Raw genomic sequence first — 15,194 nt, 5'->3', positions numbered from 1 at the left:
AAAAAAAAAAAAAAAAAAAAAAACAACGAACTCTAAATCTAGCCCCCAACAATGTTTAAAAACATAAACAAAAATTCTTTCATAAACCAAATTATCAGTTTTCAGATTCAAAACCATGTTAAACTATAATTATTTAAAAAAACAAAAAACAAAAACAAAACAAACAAACAAAAAAAAAACCTGCTTAAGAGACAGGCTATGTAACCCAGGTTAGCTTAGAACTGGAGCCTCTTGCCTCAACCTCCTCAGTGCAACTGATGTGAATCACCCTATATGCCTAACACAATTTTCCTGTAGCTAATATTTAGCTAGTTACATCTGCATGGCAAATGAACCAAAATATTAAATGGAAGGCAAAGGAAGTACAAAGTAGGTCACAAAGACTACAAAGAATGTAGCATTGTCGAGGAAAAATGCTAAAAACAAGTGTAGATAAGATCTAGGGAAGCTTTTCTGGTGAGAAGTAGCCTCTCTATTTTAACTGACCATTCCTAGAGTTGAAAATAATCAAGTACTACCAACTTTTGTGTCTAAAAAGCAAAAATAATGTGTTCCCATTCCTAAAATTGGCTACATATAGTCCGTAGAGTTACGGGCATTTGCGGAGTGCTGCAGAAGCCTACTTCCAAGGGCAGAAAAGCTCTTTATAACTCTATTTAGCTTGCTCAGAGCCAGTTCAGTCCATTAAGGAATTGTCACAGCAATGAACCACAAAGACAGAGCCCTGTGAGGAAAGGTTAGGAGTACAGAAGAATGCTTTGAAGCCAATAATGAGAATAATAAAACCAGTTTGTTTTTCTCATTCAATCTCAGCCAAATAGAAAAGATAAAAAGCATATTTGTGCATCTTCTGGTACTGGTGATAAGGCTTTAAAAAGTTCTGATCCAAATCCAATGTTTGCATAGTTTCACTCAGCTGTTTAATTAAAGCAATTCTGCAGTTTCTTCAAATAATGAAGCTCTGTCACCTTACAATGTAGACACTAACTTATTATAACACCAAAGTCAAATTTAAAATTGTAATTTTAGCTATCTCATTTAATATAAGCTTACCAAAAGCTGAAGGTAACAATTGCTAGCATTTTTGCCACATAAAACTTACCTCCCATGTGAACTAGAAATAAGTTTTTTACTAATAGGCTCTGTATAAAATTACTATTATTTAATTCAATATTAAAAACAACGTAGCAATAAAACAAAGTTATGTATAGATTTAACTTTTTTGTTGTTATTTTTCCTTTCATGACAGGGTTTCTCTGTGTAGCCTTGGTTGTCTTGGATCTCACTCTAGACTAACCTGACCTCAAATTATAGAGGTCCACCTATCTCTGCCTCCCATATGATGGGGATTCAAAGGCATGTGCCACCACTGCTGGGCTTTATCATCCTTTTTACAGCATTAGCTCAAGGCACAGAAATACAAATACAAAAGACCACCACTGGCATATTGACAATGTTTACAACTAGGGGTAAGAGAGTCTGGTATAAATACATAAGCACATGTATAACATGAATATAGGCTTCATATCCCTAAAACCTTTCCTTAGATTCAGGAACTCTTAATTTTTTTGGAAGAGATTAATTTTACGTGGAAGAGAATAAATATAACAAACATCCAGTAGGATGCACATTTGATTATATAAAATTGTCCTACAACTGAGAGTATAGCAACAGAACCTAAATATAGGGAAATAAAACCCAAGGAGGTCATTTATGAAGTATGAGAATAGGGTGAACAATGGGATAAAAACTACGAATGCATCTGGAGCACTTCTCCTAAGTCGGCTTCATTTTCTCACAAACAACAGAACATACTTGTCATTTGAAAAATGTCTGCAGAATAAATGATGACAGCTATTTCTAAGAAGCTACTTAGATATCTCATTATCCTTAAAAATTCAAGGTGCTTTGAACTCCAAATTCAAAAATGAAATGATCTCTCTACATGATGTGTGAAAACAAGCACAACCCAAGTGTGTTTCAGTGAGCCTGTTATTACTAGAGCTCTGTCCTATTCAGCACAGGCATATATTTCCACTTTCCAAAAACAACCCCATGAAAACTTACTCCAATCTGCTTGTTTTCTCTGCTTCATTAAAGACAGAAAAAAAGCAGAACTTACGGGGAAATAAAAAACCCACACTTGTTATATGGCAACCCTCTCCCTCCCTGTTATGTGACACAGTAAAGAGATTGGTCAAACTTACCTGACATTGATTAGATACTGAGCCAGGCTAATGCTGGCAGCAGATCCAGTGATGGTAACCTGCCGATCGGTAGATCCTTCCACTGGGTTTGCAATTTTGATCTGCGCCCCAGACATCTGACGGATCTCATTGATTTTGGCGCCTTGACGCCCGATTATGCAGCCAATCAACTTGAGAAACAAACAAAACAAAAACAAATTAAGAGTTGCACAGCTACACAAATAAGAATACTATTTACCAATTTCTACAATTTGTACCTAAATTTGCACTCTACAATCTTTTTGGTATACTCTATTAAAACCTTGAATTTTAAAACCTGAAGGTCCCACTTCAATGCCTGATTAACTACAAATCAAGGCAAACTCCAAGCCAGTTTCTCATCCCAAGAATTAGCTTTTGTTTCTATCCCCACAATGTAGCCTCCACTCCATGACAAATTAACCAGAGCAATATTGAAATCAAGTGAGATAGCTACAAATAAATCAACAACTATGCCTTCGCTGTTGGGGTGTCAAAAATGTGTGAAATCATCCTTCCACCATTACCTTATGATACTGACAAGAATTTCAAATTTGTTTTTGCGCTTCAGATTACATTTGCATTATCTAGTACTAAAGAGTAATAATTCCGTAACATGTTAACTATGGCTTAACTGAGACACTGACTTTATTATAATTTTATTCTAATAAACAGCCCCACTTGTAGAAAGGGCAGATATACTATCAATCTAGAATAACTTCTCCAAAAGCAGAGTTAAATTCTGATGTTCTTTTGGGGAAACAGGGTCTCACTATATATTTTTCAAGCTGACTTGAACTCAGAGTCCTGAAATTAAAGGCATTCATCACAACCCAAGTTCCAGATGCTTTAAGAGAAAAGTAAGAATTTCTACAGGATAGGAAGAGGTTTCTACCTTTGAAAACTGCTAATACAGTTAATTTTATCAATTCTCTCTAGTAAGGTTTTCTTCAGACTTCTAACATAGTTTAATTATACTTACATCATTTGGAATGGTGAGTTCATGAGAAGTAGTTTGAGCAGATGCATCCAAACCTGCTAAAAGACAGAAAAGAGCAAGAAAATTTAATGCACAGCATTCAGAATCAGTGATCTGCAAATTAAACTAACAGAAGAAAATAAAATGGAAACCCAGCATTGGCTGTTGGGGTTCATCACTAACTCTGAAGCCTCCAAGTAGGAAAGATGGGCGGGTATGAAAAGTAATGCTGGAGAAAGACTCTTCTGTACAATCAGAATAGCTGATTTCATGCCATTTCCTGCAAAGCCCAGACTAGTATGTACAGAGATAAAAGGGGCAAGAGAGTGTAATATTCTTAAACAGGAGCAAAATCTAAACATCAAATGCTTCTGTACATCTATCCCTTTTCTGATTAAGATTACTGTTATGTTCTGATTTTATTTTGTCCAATGCTCACTAAAATCAGTGCCAATTTTACTCTTGTTACTGGGTATCATGAACTCTTGGCAGGCAGAATTGCTTTCATTTATACCTCTACCAGAGTTAACACCCTCCACCTCTATCCCCACAAACTAGACTTAAAAGACCAAATAGATAAAATAGCAATCTGTTTGAAGGGAATTTATTTCTCCATATTTATTCTGTTCTTTGCTCTAATTATTCTGGCTTTTGTTTTGTTTTCCAAAGAAAAAAAGAAAGAAAGGAAGAAAGAAAGAAAAAAAACAAAACCAATCCCATCACAAACACCCCTACCATTCATAAGAACACCAGGACTAGGCCATTCTGGCTGGCTAACCCTTAACCATTCTTTCTAGTCCTGCTCTCAACTACATTTTTAGAAGGTGGTTGGCCAGATCCATCAAGGGACCCTAAGGGGCACCAGGCCCACCCCTTTGCTCTCTCAGCTCCTCTCTGCCATATGTGCATGTTGCTGGTATGGTTTATGGGCAGTGAAACAAGACTCCCACCAGTTTATTAATATAACAGTAGAATACTACAGATTTTTTTTTTTAATCATTACCCCAATAGCCTTTCACCTCTGGAGAGCTGGATTCAATGCCTGTTAAGATACAAGTGAAAATGAGTTTGGTGGTCTCATTCTAACCCTATCGGACAAGTTATTCCTTATATATAAAATTAAAAAAAAAAAAGTCCCAAAAACAAAACAAAACAAACAAAAATACACTACACAATTTGGAACAAATGGATTGTCTCTACCCAAGTCTTGTGAATACCTGGTGGGGAAAAAGGGGATGCTAATCAGATCAAGGTGGCCACTATCAAGATGGGTCACAAGAAATAGCAGCCTACCCTTCTCCTGACAAGCATCCCCTGATCTCACCCCAAACCTTCCAGGGATTTTTACTCTTTTATAATTAACTCACCCCAAATGAAATTCACATTAACAAACACATTACCTCCTTTAGCCATAGTAGGTCAAGTTTAAACCAGCAGATGCTGGATGGTAATGAATTTTGTTTTAAACAGTTGACAAGCTGAGACCTTGGGACTGGCCTCTATCTTGTGCTACACCTTACAGAAATAACACTGAGTTATCCATACCACTGAATCCGGTGTTGCCATGGGTCATGGGAAAATGAGACTGTTGCATTGCCAACTGGTGCAGCTTGGTCAACTGCATGAAGGAAACAGGAGAGATCAGCATTAGAAGGGTAACCTAGTCAGAACTCAAGCACACTCAAGATGTGAAAATGCACATGGCCCCTGATTCCCAAAGTTGAGTCTACTATTCCAAGTATAACATAGGATAAGAATGGGGCTTACAGTACAATCCAGAGGACAGGCAGAATATGACAGGTAAAAGTTAGAAATAGAAAGGATATCAGTATACAAGAGATGATGCATTTGGATATGTGAAAAAGAAAGCAGTAATAGCAGCCCAACAACTATCCCCTGTGGACTGTTTAATGGAGGTATATGCAGCCATTGCCAACGGTTGCCCCAGGGACAAGCAGACAGGCTAGATAAACAAACTGTGCAGTGGTGCTAGGGAAGACACACCATGCAGGGTTCTACTAGTACTGGGAAAAGGGAAGGAGTTGAGGGGGACAGGGAGACTGCAAGGAGAGAAGCTTAACAAGAAACCAAACTGGGCTTAGTCCCCAACAAATATTTTTCCAATCATCTTATGTGTAATACACATAGATAATTGTCCTAACTGTTGATAAAATAATCCTTAACCGGTCTACTTCACACCTCTCCTAGGGGCTTCCACTAACCAAGAACCAAACCCAACTTTCAAAGTCTAATGCTTGGCACCTGAAAGGATTAGTACAAATGAAAGAGGCGTGCAAGAAAAAAAAAATGGACAAAATACTAGTACTTTTAAAGTAAGAAGTTGTTAGTAAAGTTTGAATTGAGGTTCAATAATCAGTTTTCTAACCTTACTTATATAAATAAACCTTCAGCACCTAAAGGCTCCATCCTCCCACTTACCCAAAGAAATTACTTAAGGGCAGCACACTTCACTGACAGTTTGAATTGTGCCAAGATATTAGTCACATACCATGGATACATAATTTCTAGGGGTTTCACACTCAAGGGCTAACACACTGACACTGTGTGGTTCACCTTTTAAGCCACAACACCACCACAAAAGTTGAAGACCCAACTTACTCCTGCCTAAGGAGAAAAGATTCAGATAATTTTGGATGGAGGGAGTTTTTCAAAACAAATGAAATCAAAACTTACATCTGGCTGTGGAATGGCATACTGTCCTTGAATGGTATAGGCCTACAAAAGGAGGAAAACAGTTCCTATTAAAAACCAGTCATGGACAGCAACCCAATGGGGGGAATGGGGGAGGAAGACAAGTTTTCAACTAGCCAGGAAGCCAGAGTTGAACTAGAGAAAGGGAGGCCAGGGACTGAGGCAGTAGATGAAATCTCACAATGGTCAGAACTGAGCTGGCCTTCTTTGAGCCCCAAATACAGTATTAACTTTATTCCAGGGATCCTCTAAGGATATACAAATTCTCTTTAATTAAGGCAAAATATACATATTTGATTTTTAACAAGAAAATGTGGAAAATGAAAGTAAAGCAATGTCTTGACTGACCAATCCCCCGTACCCTATATATTCAATAAGATAGTAATCATACTAATATAAATGATTTGCATCTAGACAAACCTGCATGGCATGTATTCAAACATTGCCTATGAACTTAAGTGCACTAGAAGCTAGCTAGGTCTCTAACACTAGGGACCTGACCACAGAAGCAATGGGGTGGGGGGTGGGGTGTCAATTTGCTATATCCTGGTTTTGCCCACCCACCTGCATAAAAGGTACTTGCAGCTCCCACTATGCCCTCCTCCCCACACCAGATTCTCCCAAAAAGGGAGCTTGGTCTTTTGGGCAATAGGAAGGAGTTGGGGAGAGGGGCAAGGAGGAAAGGAATAAAAGAACGGATGGGGAGAAAGGTGTATCTGGTTACTTAAAACAATGTGAAGTTTCTCACATTACAATGCAGTGGTCATTACCCCCAAAAGCACACCCAGGTTGGGGTGGGAAGGTGAAAATGGGAAGGGAAGAGTGGGAGAGGGAAAAGAGGGATTGAACAACAACCAAAAAAAAGTAAAAAAAAAAAAAAAAAAAAAAAAAAAGTTGGTGTTACCATCTGGTGGGCTACGCGGCCTGTGTGAAATGAGGTGGGGAGGTCAGTCCAGGTCCCCGTGGACAGGTGGTGTCCACAGCACAAAAATCACCAGCGCCACTCGCCCCCCGTGTGTTGGCAGTCTCGGCTGAGGCGGAAGGATTGAGTGAGCCTTGGAGACTGAACATCCCCTCTCACCTCTAGAGGTGGTCCCTCCAGGTCAGGGTTGAGGCACATGGACGGGGTGGTGTGGGGAAAGCTCGCACTGTCGCTGCCTGTGCTGTACCTGTCCTGTGGATAAATAGAGGATTTCAGTCTCCAGGGCTGTCAATCCGGCACCTTGTCACCAGCATGAAATTCACACCAAAAAAAAAAAAGTTGCTTATTTTTTTTTCTTGTTTCCTTTAAAAAGGAGCTCACAACACAGATTTGAAACGAGCTGTAATCAGTGAATTAAAAAAAAAAAAAGTTACCTAGAGGCAGATGACACTGCACAATTGGGTTATTTTCAGTAAAAGTGAGGGGTGAGGTAAGAGAGCTGATGCCAGGTCTTGGTCACTGTAGGATTAACGTGAACCCCTACAGAGCCCACTTTACAACAAAAGATACAGGTCCATCTCTGGACACTGTATGAACTGGTCCATTTATAAAAAGGTCCATGGGAATGACCCATAAGAGGGCAACTGATAGAAGAAGCTGTAAGCTTTTAGAGGGCAGTTAACTGAATAAAGGGAGGGAGGGAGGGTGGGAAGCAAAGAGGTACAAAGGGAGAGGAGTGAGGGGAATGAAGATAAGGAAGGACAGACTGTCGTGCAGAGGTTGGTAGGTGACACAGCACTGAAGAACCTAGAGTTCCATGGGAAGAGGATGACTCCTGAGGCTAACCCTCCTGTCTACAATGACTGAGCTGCTGCTTCTTTTGCCCCAATACTTATGACAGCTCTGACAAACCTGTTAAAACAAAGCTAATGCTAAAACAAAGATCTAACACATCTCAGTATATAACACTGCAATATGACCACTTGTGAAAGCTCTCAGCAAGACATAAACTTCTTCACTTTCATTATATTTCAATAAAATGTGGAATTAACTCCAAGTTGATGCTTTCCCGTCTTAAATGGTTTTCAGACAAAATACAAATAAATATAACTAGTTAAGCATAGATGTTTTTAAATAGGGTAGGCCCTAGTTACAAAGGTCACTATTTTAACCTGAATTTCAGTACTTTAAAAACTGGTTTACCTATTATTACTCGAGAAAACACTAACAATGAAAATACACTATTATCATGACATTTATCAATCTTCTCACACAACTCTAACTTTAGAATAAACTGTTAAAGGTAAACGAGGCATTGAGAGAATGCTCTGGTGTTCTCACACTACAGCCCAGTATGTTCTCCGCATCCTATGCTCCTCTTACTCCAGCTGATTTCAGTTACACCATGGGGTTTCAAAGCAGTGTTTATGAGGTTAAGACTCTGGGGAACAACAAACTGGATTTTGGGGGATAAAAGGGTAGGAGTAGGGGAGGTGAGGTGAAAGGGAGGGAAAATTTGTAGGACACTCAAATAAAGGACCTGATCCCATGTCCCCATGCCATTTGAAACCACCATCCAGAATTTCCAGAGGCCCAACTCCTTTGCTATCATTACTTAGACCTCCATCATTCCACACATACAAAAGCATAGACGGGATGGTTGATACAGGGAGAGAGGTAATGACACTGGAGTAATGTAACTCTAACCCAAACCACCAATTTCTCTGAGTGTCTACAAAACTTCCTTTTTCTGCTAAAAATAAGTTCTTGGCATTCAAAATTTTCTTAAAAGCAAATCAAACTATGGCCAAAAGTACAAGTTTTCAGCAAGCATGCAAAGTAGCTTGGTGTGCTGCTGGCAAAGTTGATATTTATAATATAATCTTCGTTCATTCTAGCCCACCAGTAAGGATTTTCTTACCTGACCACCTGCAAAGATGACTGGAGAACTGGAGGGCTTGGGCCGGTACGGGATGGTCACGCCCTTCGGGGGGGACTGGGAGAGAGTCAGAGGGGAAAAAAACAAAAAGAGATAAGGTTTCAAAGCTGCTTCAGCTGTGTGGCTATAGCACACACAGGTCAGTTAAATAAAAATTATTCTTTCCAGTTCCTTACTTATCAAGCTGTACATGATTAGTTATTTGTCTTTAAAAAATAAGTAGGAAGGTTATGGATTATGTGGCTCATACTAATTCTCAATAAAGAGGCTTTGAAATAATTTTAATCCTGATTTCCACACTTGAAAGTAAATTTAATTCTCACACACAAAAAAATATGTGTAGATATACTTTAAGTGGTAATTTTTAGGACCTCATATTTTTGTTAATTAAGACATAAAGTCCCAAATGATATGTTTATGGTCCAAAGACAAAAAAAAAATCTCTTTTCTTTATGATTCATATGGGGCCAACTCCATATAACTCAAGATCTAATTTCCATCAATTTTTTTGCTGCAGAATATATAGGACTTCATAATTCACTCAGAAATCCCATCATTGATACTTTTCCTATGATATAACTATTGTTTTGAATATATCCTGCTTCAAATGAAAAATAGAGAATGTATCAATGTCAAGAAATTCAAAAGGTAAGTTAGCTAACATTTCAAAAATCCCAAGCCTTACAGTCTATCTTACTCTACCCACACTACTAGAACATTCTGAACTACAACACAACTGCTTTTTAACAGATCCTATTTTTGCTCACAGACTAAGATATAAGATACATCAAAACTGGGAGAAAGAATGTATGAACTCAGGGAACCATTTTACCCACACCTCTACTGATAAGCCTCTTAATAGCTTCAACTAATTCTAGTCTTACTAAATATAGATCAGTTCCCCTGTCTCCAGAATCACCCCCACCTCCAGCATGAGCCTGAGGGCTTACCTCCAACATGACCACGCAGATCTGTTTGACACACTCAATGATGGACTGCGGAATGCCAGCAATAGTGATTGCCCGCTCAGTTGAGTTGGGGAGCATATCCCCTGCCACCTGGACCTGAGCCCCTGTACTCTTTAGGGTAAAAGGAAATTAAACAAACAAACAAAAAAAAAAAAAAAATTCAGAAAACCTGTTCTTCAAATCGTTCCTATACCAGCTTTAGAAAATCAAGTTCAATAGAGCCTTATCTCCACCCTTTCTTTCTCATTTCCCATTCTTCCTTACTCCAGATACTACTGCTTATTAATGTTAAAAATACAATACCTCTGAGAGACAAGAATAAATCTGAGTAACAGCCTACATTTAACCTGCACTCAGAAAAAAAGTCACTTCTATACAATTTACTCTTACCGAGTAATGAAAGCTTTGTGGGTCAAACAAAATCCTCTTAATATCACCCATTCCACAAAGTAGTAGTGGTGCACACGTTTAATCCCAGCACTCAGGAGGCAGAGGTAGGCTGATTTCTGAGTTTGAGGCCAGCCTGGTCTACAGAGGGAGTTCCAGGACAGCCAGGGCTATACAGAGAAACCCTGTCTCGAAAAACCAAACCAAAAAGAAAAAGAAAACAAAACAAAAAACACCCGTTCATTTTTCTCTTATTGAGCAAATATTTTGTCAGGTACCATTCCAACCAAGTATTCATCAAAAGAAAATCTTACACTGGTGTTTATACTTACAATCTCATCACTGAAAAGGTGAAAGAGGAAAACTATCTAATATGTTTGTAACCAGCCTGGGACATAGTGAGAGACTATAATAAACTTAACTAAAGCTACCGTCCCCCACACCCACACACACATATTCCTGGACCAAAACAACAATCCTGTATAAAAGACTTCAAAATATTCCAACTAGTTTTGGAATCATTTAATAACATTTCATTTAGACATGAAAAATGTCATGAGAGATGGCTCAGTGGTTAAGAGCACTGACTGCTCTTCCAGAGATCCTGAGTTCAATTCCCAGCAGCCACATGGTAGCTCACAACCATGTGTAATGGGATCTGATGCCCTCTTCTGGTGTGTCTGAAAACAGCTTCAGTGTGTGTACTCATATACATTAATAAGTAAATAAATCGTACAAAGAAAAAAAGGGGGAGTGGGAGTATAGAGACTGTCTAAAAAAAAAAGAAGGGCTGGTGAGATGGCTCAGTGGGTAAGAGCACCCGACTGCTCTTCCAAAGGTCCAGAGTTCAAATCCCAGCAACCACATGGTGGCTCACAACCATCCGCAACGAGATCTGGCGCCCTCTTCTGGAGTGTCTGAAGACAGCTACAGTGTACTTACATATAATAAANAAATAAATCTTTAAAAAAAAAAAAAAAAGAAATAGCATATCTAGGAAAATGCCAGCAAGATAGCTCAAGAGGTAAAAATACCTTACATTCATTCAATGGGGGACTCACATGGTAGAAAGAGAGAACCAAGACCTGCAAGTTGTTCTGACCAAGCAAGTGTATACACACACACACACACACACACACACACACAATGTAATAAATTGTTTCAGGCATGCATGCTGTACCTTCCTTAAATTACCAGTACTTAAGACGCAGAGGAAGGAGATTCTCACAACCAGCTGGTCTACAAAAATGAGTACTAGGCAGAAAGGCTTCACAGTGAGTCCTACTCTGAAAAATTTAATTATTTTAAGGGGCTGGAAAAATGATTAAGACCATTTGTTGCTATTGCTAGGGACCTGGATTTAGTTCCTACTACCAACATGGAGCTTACAACCACCTATAACACCATCCAGGAGATCCATCTCTTTTCTGAATTCCACTAATAATTGGCACATATATGGTACATACATACATACATACACACACACACACTAACTAAAAGCTTACAAATAAAATAATGGTATTAAAACCTTTAGGCTTATAGATAGCTCTGGATTTACAGTATATATTGTTCTTGTAGAAAACCTGAGTTCAGGGGCTGAGAGATGGTGGCTCTGCAGTTAAGAGCACTGATTGTTCTTCCAGAGGTCCTGAGTCCAATTCCCAGCAATCACATGGTGGCTCACAAGCATTTGTAATGAAATCTGATGTGTGTGTGTGTGTATGTATGTATGTATGTATATGTGTGTATGTATATATATATATATATATATATACACATTATATATAATTCTTTAAAAAAAAAAAGAGAAAAGAAAAGAAGAAAACCTGAGTTCAATTCCAAGCACCCATAAAAGTTCACTCCCAACACATGAAAACTCCAGCACCAAGGGCTCCAAAAACCCAACGCACATGCAAATAAATCTACAAGTGGCTCATGACTTTAACCCAGCACTCAGAAGGCAGAGGCAGGATGCTTTAAGTTCGAAGCTAGCCTGTCTACAGAGTGAGATCCAGAACAGTCAGGGCTACAGAGAAACCCTGTCTCAAAAAAAATCAAAATAGACGACCAAATAAATCTACCAAAAAAAAATAAATAAAAATTTTAGTGATTCAGTAGGTAAAAACATTGAAACCCAATCTACCCAGAGTTAGATGCCAGTGAACCCACAGCCACATGTGCTTATAAGTAATTACAAGTAATGGGGAAAGGCATAAGGAAGATGGCTCAGCCTATAAAATGCTTATAGCACAAGAACCAAGAACACCGGAAAAAAGCTGGGGAGGGCATTTGCATTTGTGATCCTAAGACTTGAAGACAGACAAGAGAATCCCTGTGGGCTTTAGAGGATAACCTGGGGGCGGGTGGACACCACACACAAAAAAACACCAAACAAACAAAAGTAAAAAAAGAACATATAAACCAGGCAGTGGTGGCACACACCTTTAATCCCAGCACTTGGGAGGCAGAGTTCAAAGCCAGCCTGGTCTACAAAGTGAGTTCCAGGACAGACAGGGATACACTGAGTAACCCTGCCTCGAAAAATTAAATAAACTAAAAAAATTAAAAATTTTTCAAAAAAAAAAAAAAAACCATACATGGGAAGGGAGAACTAAATAGAAACACAGAGCCAAACATCTCTGAATTCCAGACCAGCCATGGCTAAACAGTGAGGCCTTGTCTAAAAAAAGAACAGCAACTATATGTCATGAAAACTGGGAGATTGTATTAACGTATGAAATTCTAAGTAACACTCATATTCTTACATTACTGAGCCAGGCTAGGTACTTGAGAGACTGAGACAAGATTACTAGTAAATGTATATAAGGTTCTAGTATAGGCTAGTAACATAGCAAAGACCTCACCTTTAAAATTAAAAGGGGGGTGGGGGGCAACAGAGGACGGGGACACAGAATAGTGTACTGGATGTAGGTCAGTAAAGGAACATCCACCTAGCATCTGTGAGGCCTTAGATATCAATCCTGAATACCACAAAATAAAATTTATGATTTTTTAAAATTAACTTCAATATCACCACACTATAGTCTTCATGGGATGTTAATCATGATTAGGGGAGGTAGGTGTCCTGTGGAAGCAGTACTAGGGGTTAAACCTAGGGCCACATACATGCTAAGCAAACTACTGTACAACAGTATATGAACATTCTTTTTAATCCCACTTTTTTGTTGTTGTTGTTCTTGTTTTTTAATGGAGGGGATTTTCACCATATATCCCTGGCTGGCCTGGAATTTACTGCACAGGCCATTCTGACCTCAAGCTGACCTTCTTGCCTGTCTCCAAACGCTGGTATTAATCCAGCTTGTATTTTTCAGATATGGTCTCTTAAACTGCCCACAGTAAACTGGCCTTGGAGTTTCCCTTCTCAAGTCTCTTATGTCCTAAGATTACAAACCTGCATACTACTACGATCAATCCCCAATTAAATCTTCACATCAAATGCTAACCTTTTCTAGCTGTAACACAATTTGGTATGGGGTGTAATGGTGCACACATTCAGGAAACCGGGAAGCAGAGGGTAGGTGGCTCTCATAGAGATCCTTGTCTACATAGTCAGGCCAATCAAGGCTAAAAATAAAAGCAAAAAAAGCAAAGAGATATTTGAAAACAAATAAACACCAACCTCTCTTATTTCCTTGATCTTGCAACCACCTTTTCCAATAAGAGAGCCACACTGACTAGCAGGAACCACCAGCCGTAAGGTAACCGGGGGTCTACTGGCAGCTGTACTATTGGTCATAGAGCTGCTTATGTCCTGTTAAGAAAGAAAACTGCTTAGAACACCAAAAGGATAAATAGCATACACACACAATATATATATATACTTGAAAAAAAAAGTATATATATATATATATATACTTGAAAGCCTTCCATAAAATAATCACTTACTCTTGGATATGCATGTACCATAACCATACCAAACTGTGAAGATCACAGTTTGCACCCTATGTGGTAGCATTGCTTATAGTTCAGCACTCACAAAGAGAAGAAAAAAAAAAAGATCTATGCCAGGCTTGGTGGCCCACGCCTTTAATCCCAGCATTTGGAAGGCAGAGGCAGGCTGATTTCTAAATTCGAGGCCAGCCTGGTCTACAAAGTGAGTTCCAGGACAGCCAGGGCTACACAGAGCAACCCTGTCTCGAGGAAAAAAAAGATCTGCAGTTACAGGCCAGTATAGACACAGGCCATTAGACACAGAACTACAACCACCTTTTCCAATAAGAGAGCCACACTGACTAGCAGGAACCACCAGCCGTAAGGTAACCGGGGGGACTATTGGCCTAAAACAGGACTGGGAATTTTGCTCACAAAACAGAAAAAGGAATTTCTTTCTTTCTTTCTTTATTATATGTAAGTACACAGTAGCTGTCCTCAGATACTCCAGAAGAGGGCATCAGATCTCATTACGGGTGGTTGTGAGCCACCATGTGGTTGCTGGGATTTGAACTCTGGACCTTCGGAAGAGCAGTCGGAGCTCTTAACCACTGAGCCTTCTCGCCAGCCCCAGAAAAAGGAAATTCAGAAGCAGCTATAAACTTATTTTTCTTCACAGCAAGGGTACGGAAAAAAGCAACACTTTTAACACTCTGACCTTCCTTCCATTTGGTTTAGAAACACAGCTTAGTAAAGCACTTGTCTAGCATGCATGAAACCAAACATTCTAATCCTATTACCAAAAATTTTTTTTTGTTTGGTTTTTGGTTTTTTTCAAGACAGGGTTTCTGTGTAGCCCTGGCTATCCTGGAACTCACTCTGTAGGCCAGGCTGGCCTCGAACTCAGAAATCCACCTGCCTCTGCCTCCCAAGTGCTGGGATTAAAGGCATACGCCGCCACCACCCGGCCCTATTACCAAAAAATGTTAAAAGTAGAATCAAGGGACTGAGGAGATGGTTCAGTGTGTAAAGAGCTTGTGCAAGCAATAAGGATTGGAAATAAGATCAGACCCTCCAGCCGGGCGTGGTGGCGCACGCCTTTAATCCCAGCACTTGGGAGGCAGAGGCAGGCGGATTTCTGAGTTCGAGGCCAGCCTGGTCTACAAAGTGA

At 39.3% G+C, this 15,194-nt stretch overlaps 1 protein-coding gene across 14 annotated transcripts in view; it reads right to left on the bottom strand.

Annotated features, from left to right (window-relative positions):
* Pcbp2 (poly(rC) binding protein 2) overlaps positions 1 to 15,194 on the bottom strand; it is a 28,080-nt gene that overhangs the window by 5,984 nt on the left and 6,902 nt on the right. For 2 of the 14 annotated variants that reach the window (XM_021184217.2, XM_021184216.2), the window contains exons 6-14: positions 13,773 to 13,904; positions 9,728 to 9,856; positions 8,760 to 8,834; positions 6,998 to 7,090; positions 5,899 to 5,940; positions 4,750 to 4,822; positions 4,208 to 4,246; positions 3,208 to 3,260; positions 2,208 to 2,377 (exon numbers count right to left, since the gene is read on the bottom strand). In XM_021184217.2, the coding sequence (XP_021039876.1) occupies positions 2,208 to 2,377; positions 3,208 to 3,260; positions 4,208 to 4,246; positions 4,750 to 4,822; positions 5,899 to 5,940; positions 6,998 to 7,090; positions 8,760 to 8,834; positions 9,728 to 9,856; positions 13,773 to 13,904 (806 nt within the window). Of the gene's footprint in view, positions 1 to 2,207; positions 2,378 to 3,207; positions 3,264 to 4,207; positions 4,247 to 4,749; positions 4,823 to 5,898; positions 5,941 to 6,997; positions 7,091 to 8,759; positions 8,847 to 9,727; positions 9,857 to 13,772; positions 13,905 to 15,194 lie in introns of all 14 variants that reach the window. The other 12 variants (XM_021184212.2, XM_021184211.2, XM_021184224.1 and 9 more) reach the window with 9 other exon arrangements.

This window comes from Mus caroli, chromosome 15 (genome assembly GCF_900094665.2).
Source record: "Mus caroli chromosome 15, CAROLI_EIJ_v1.1, whole genome shotgun sequence".
Classification (NCBI taxonomy): domain Eukaryota; kingdom Metazoa; phylum Chordata; class Mammalia; order Rodentia; family Muridae; genus Mus; species Mus caroli.
This window is presented reverse-complemented; position numbering and strand designations above follow the sequence as displayed.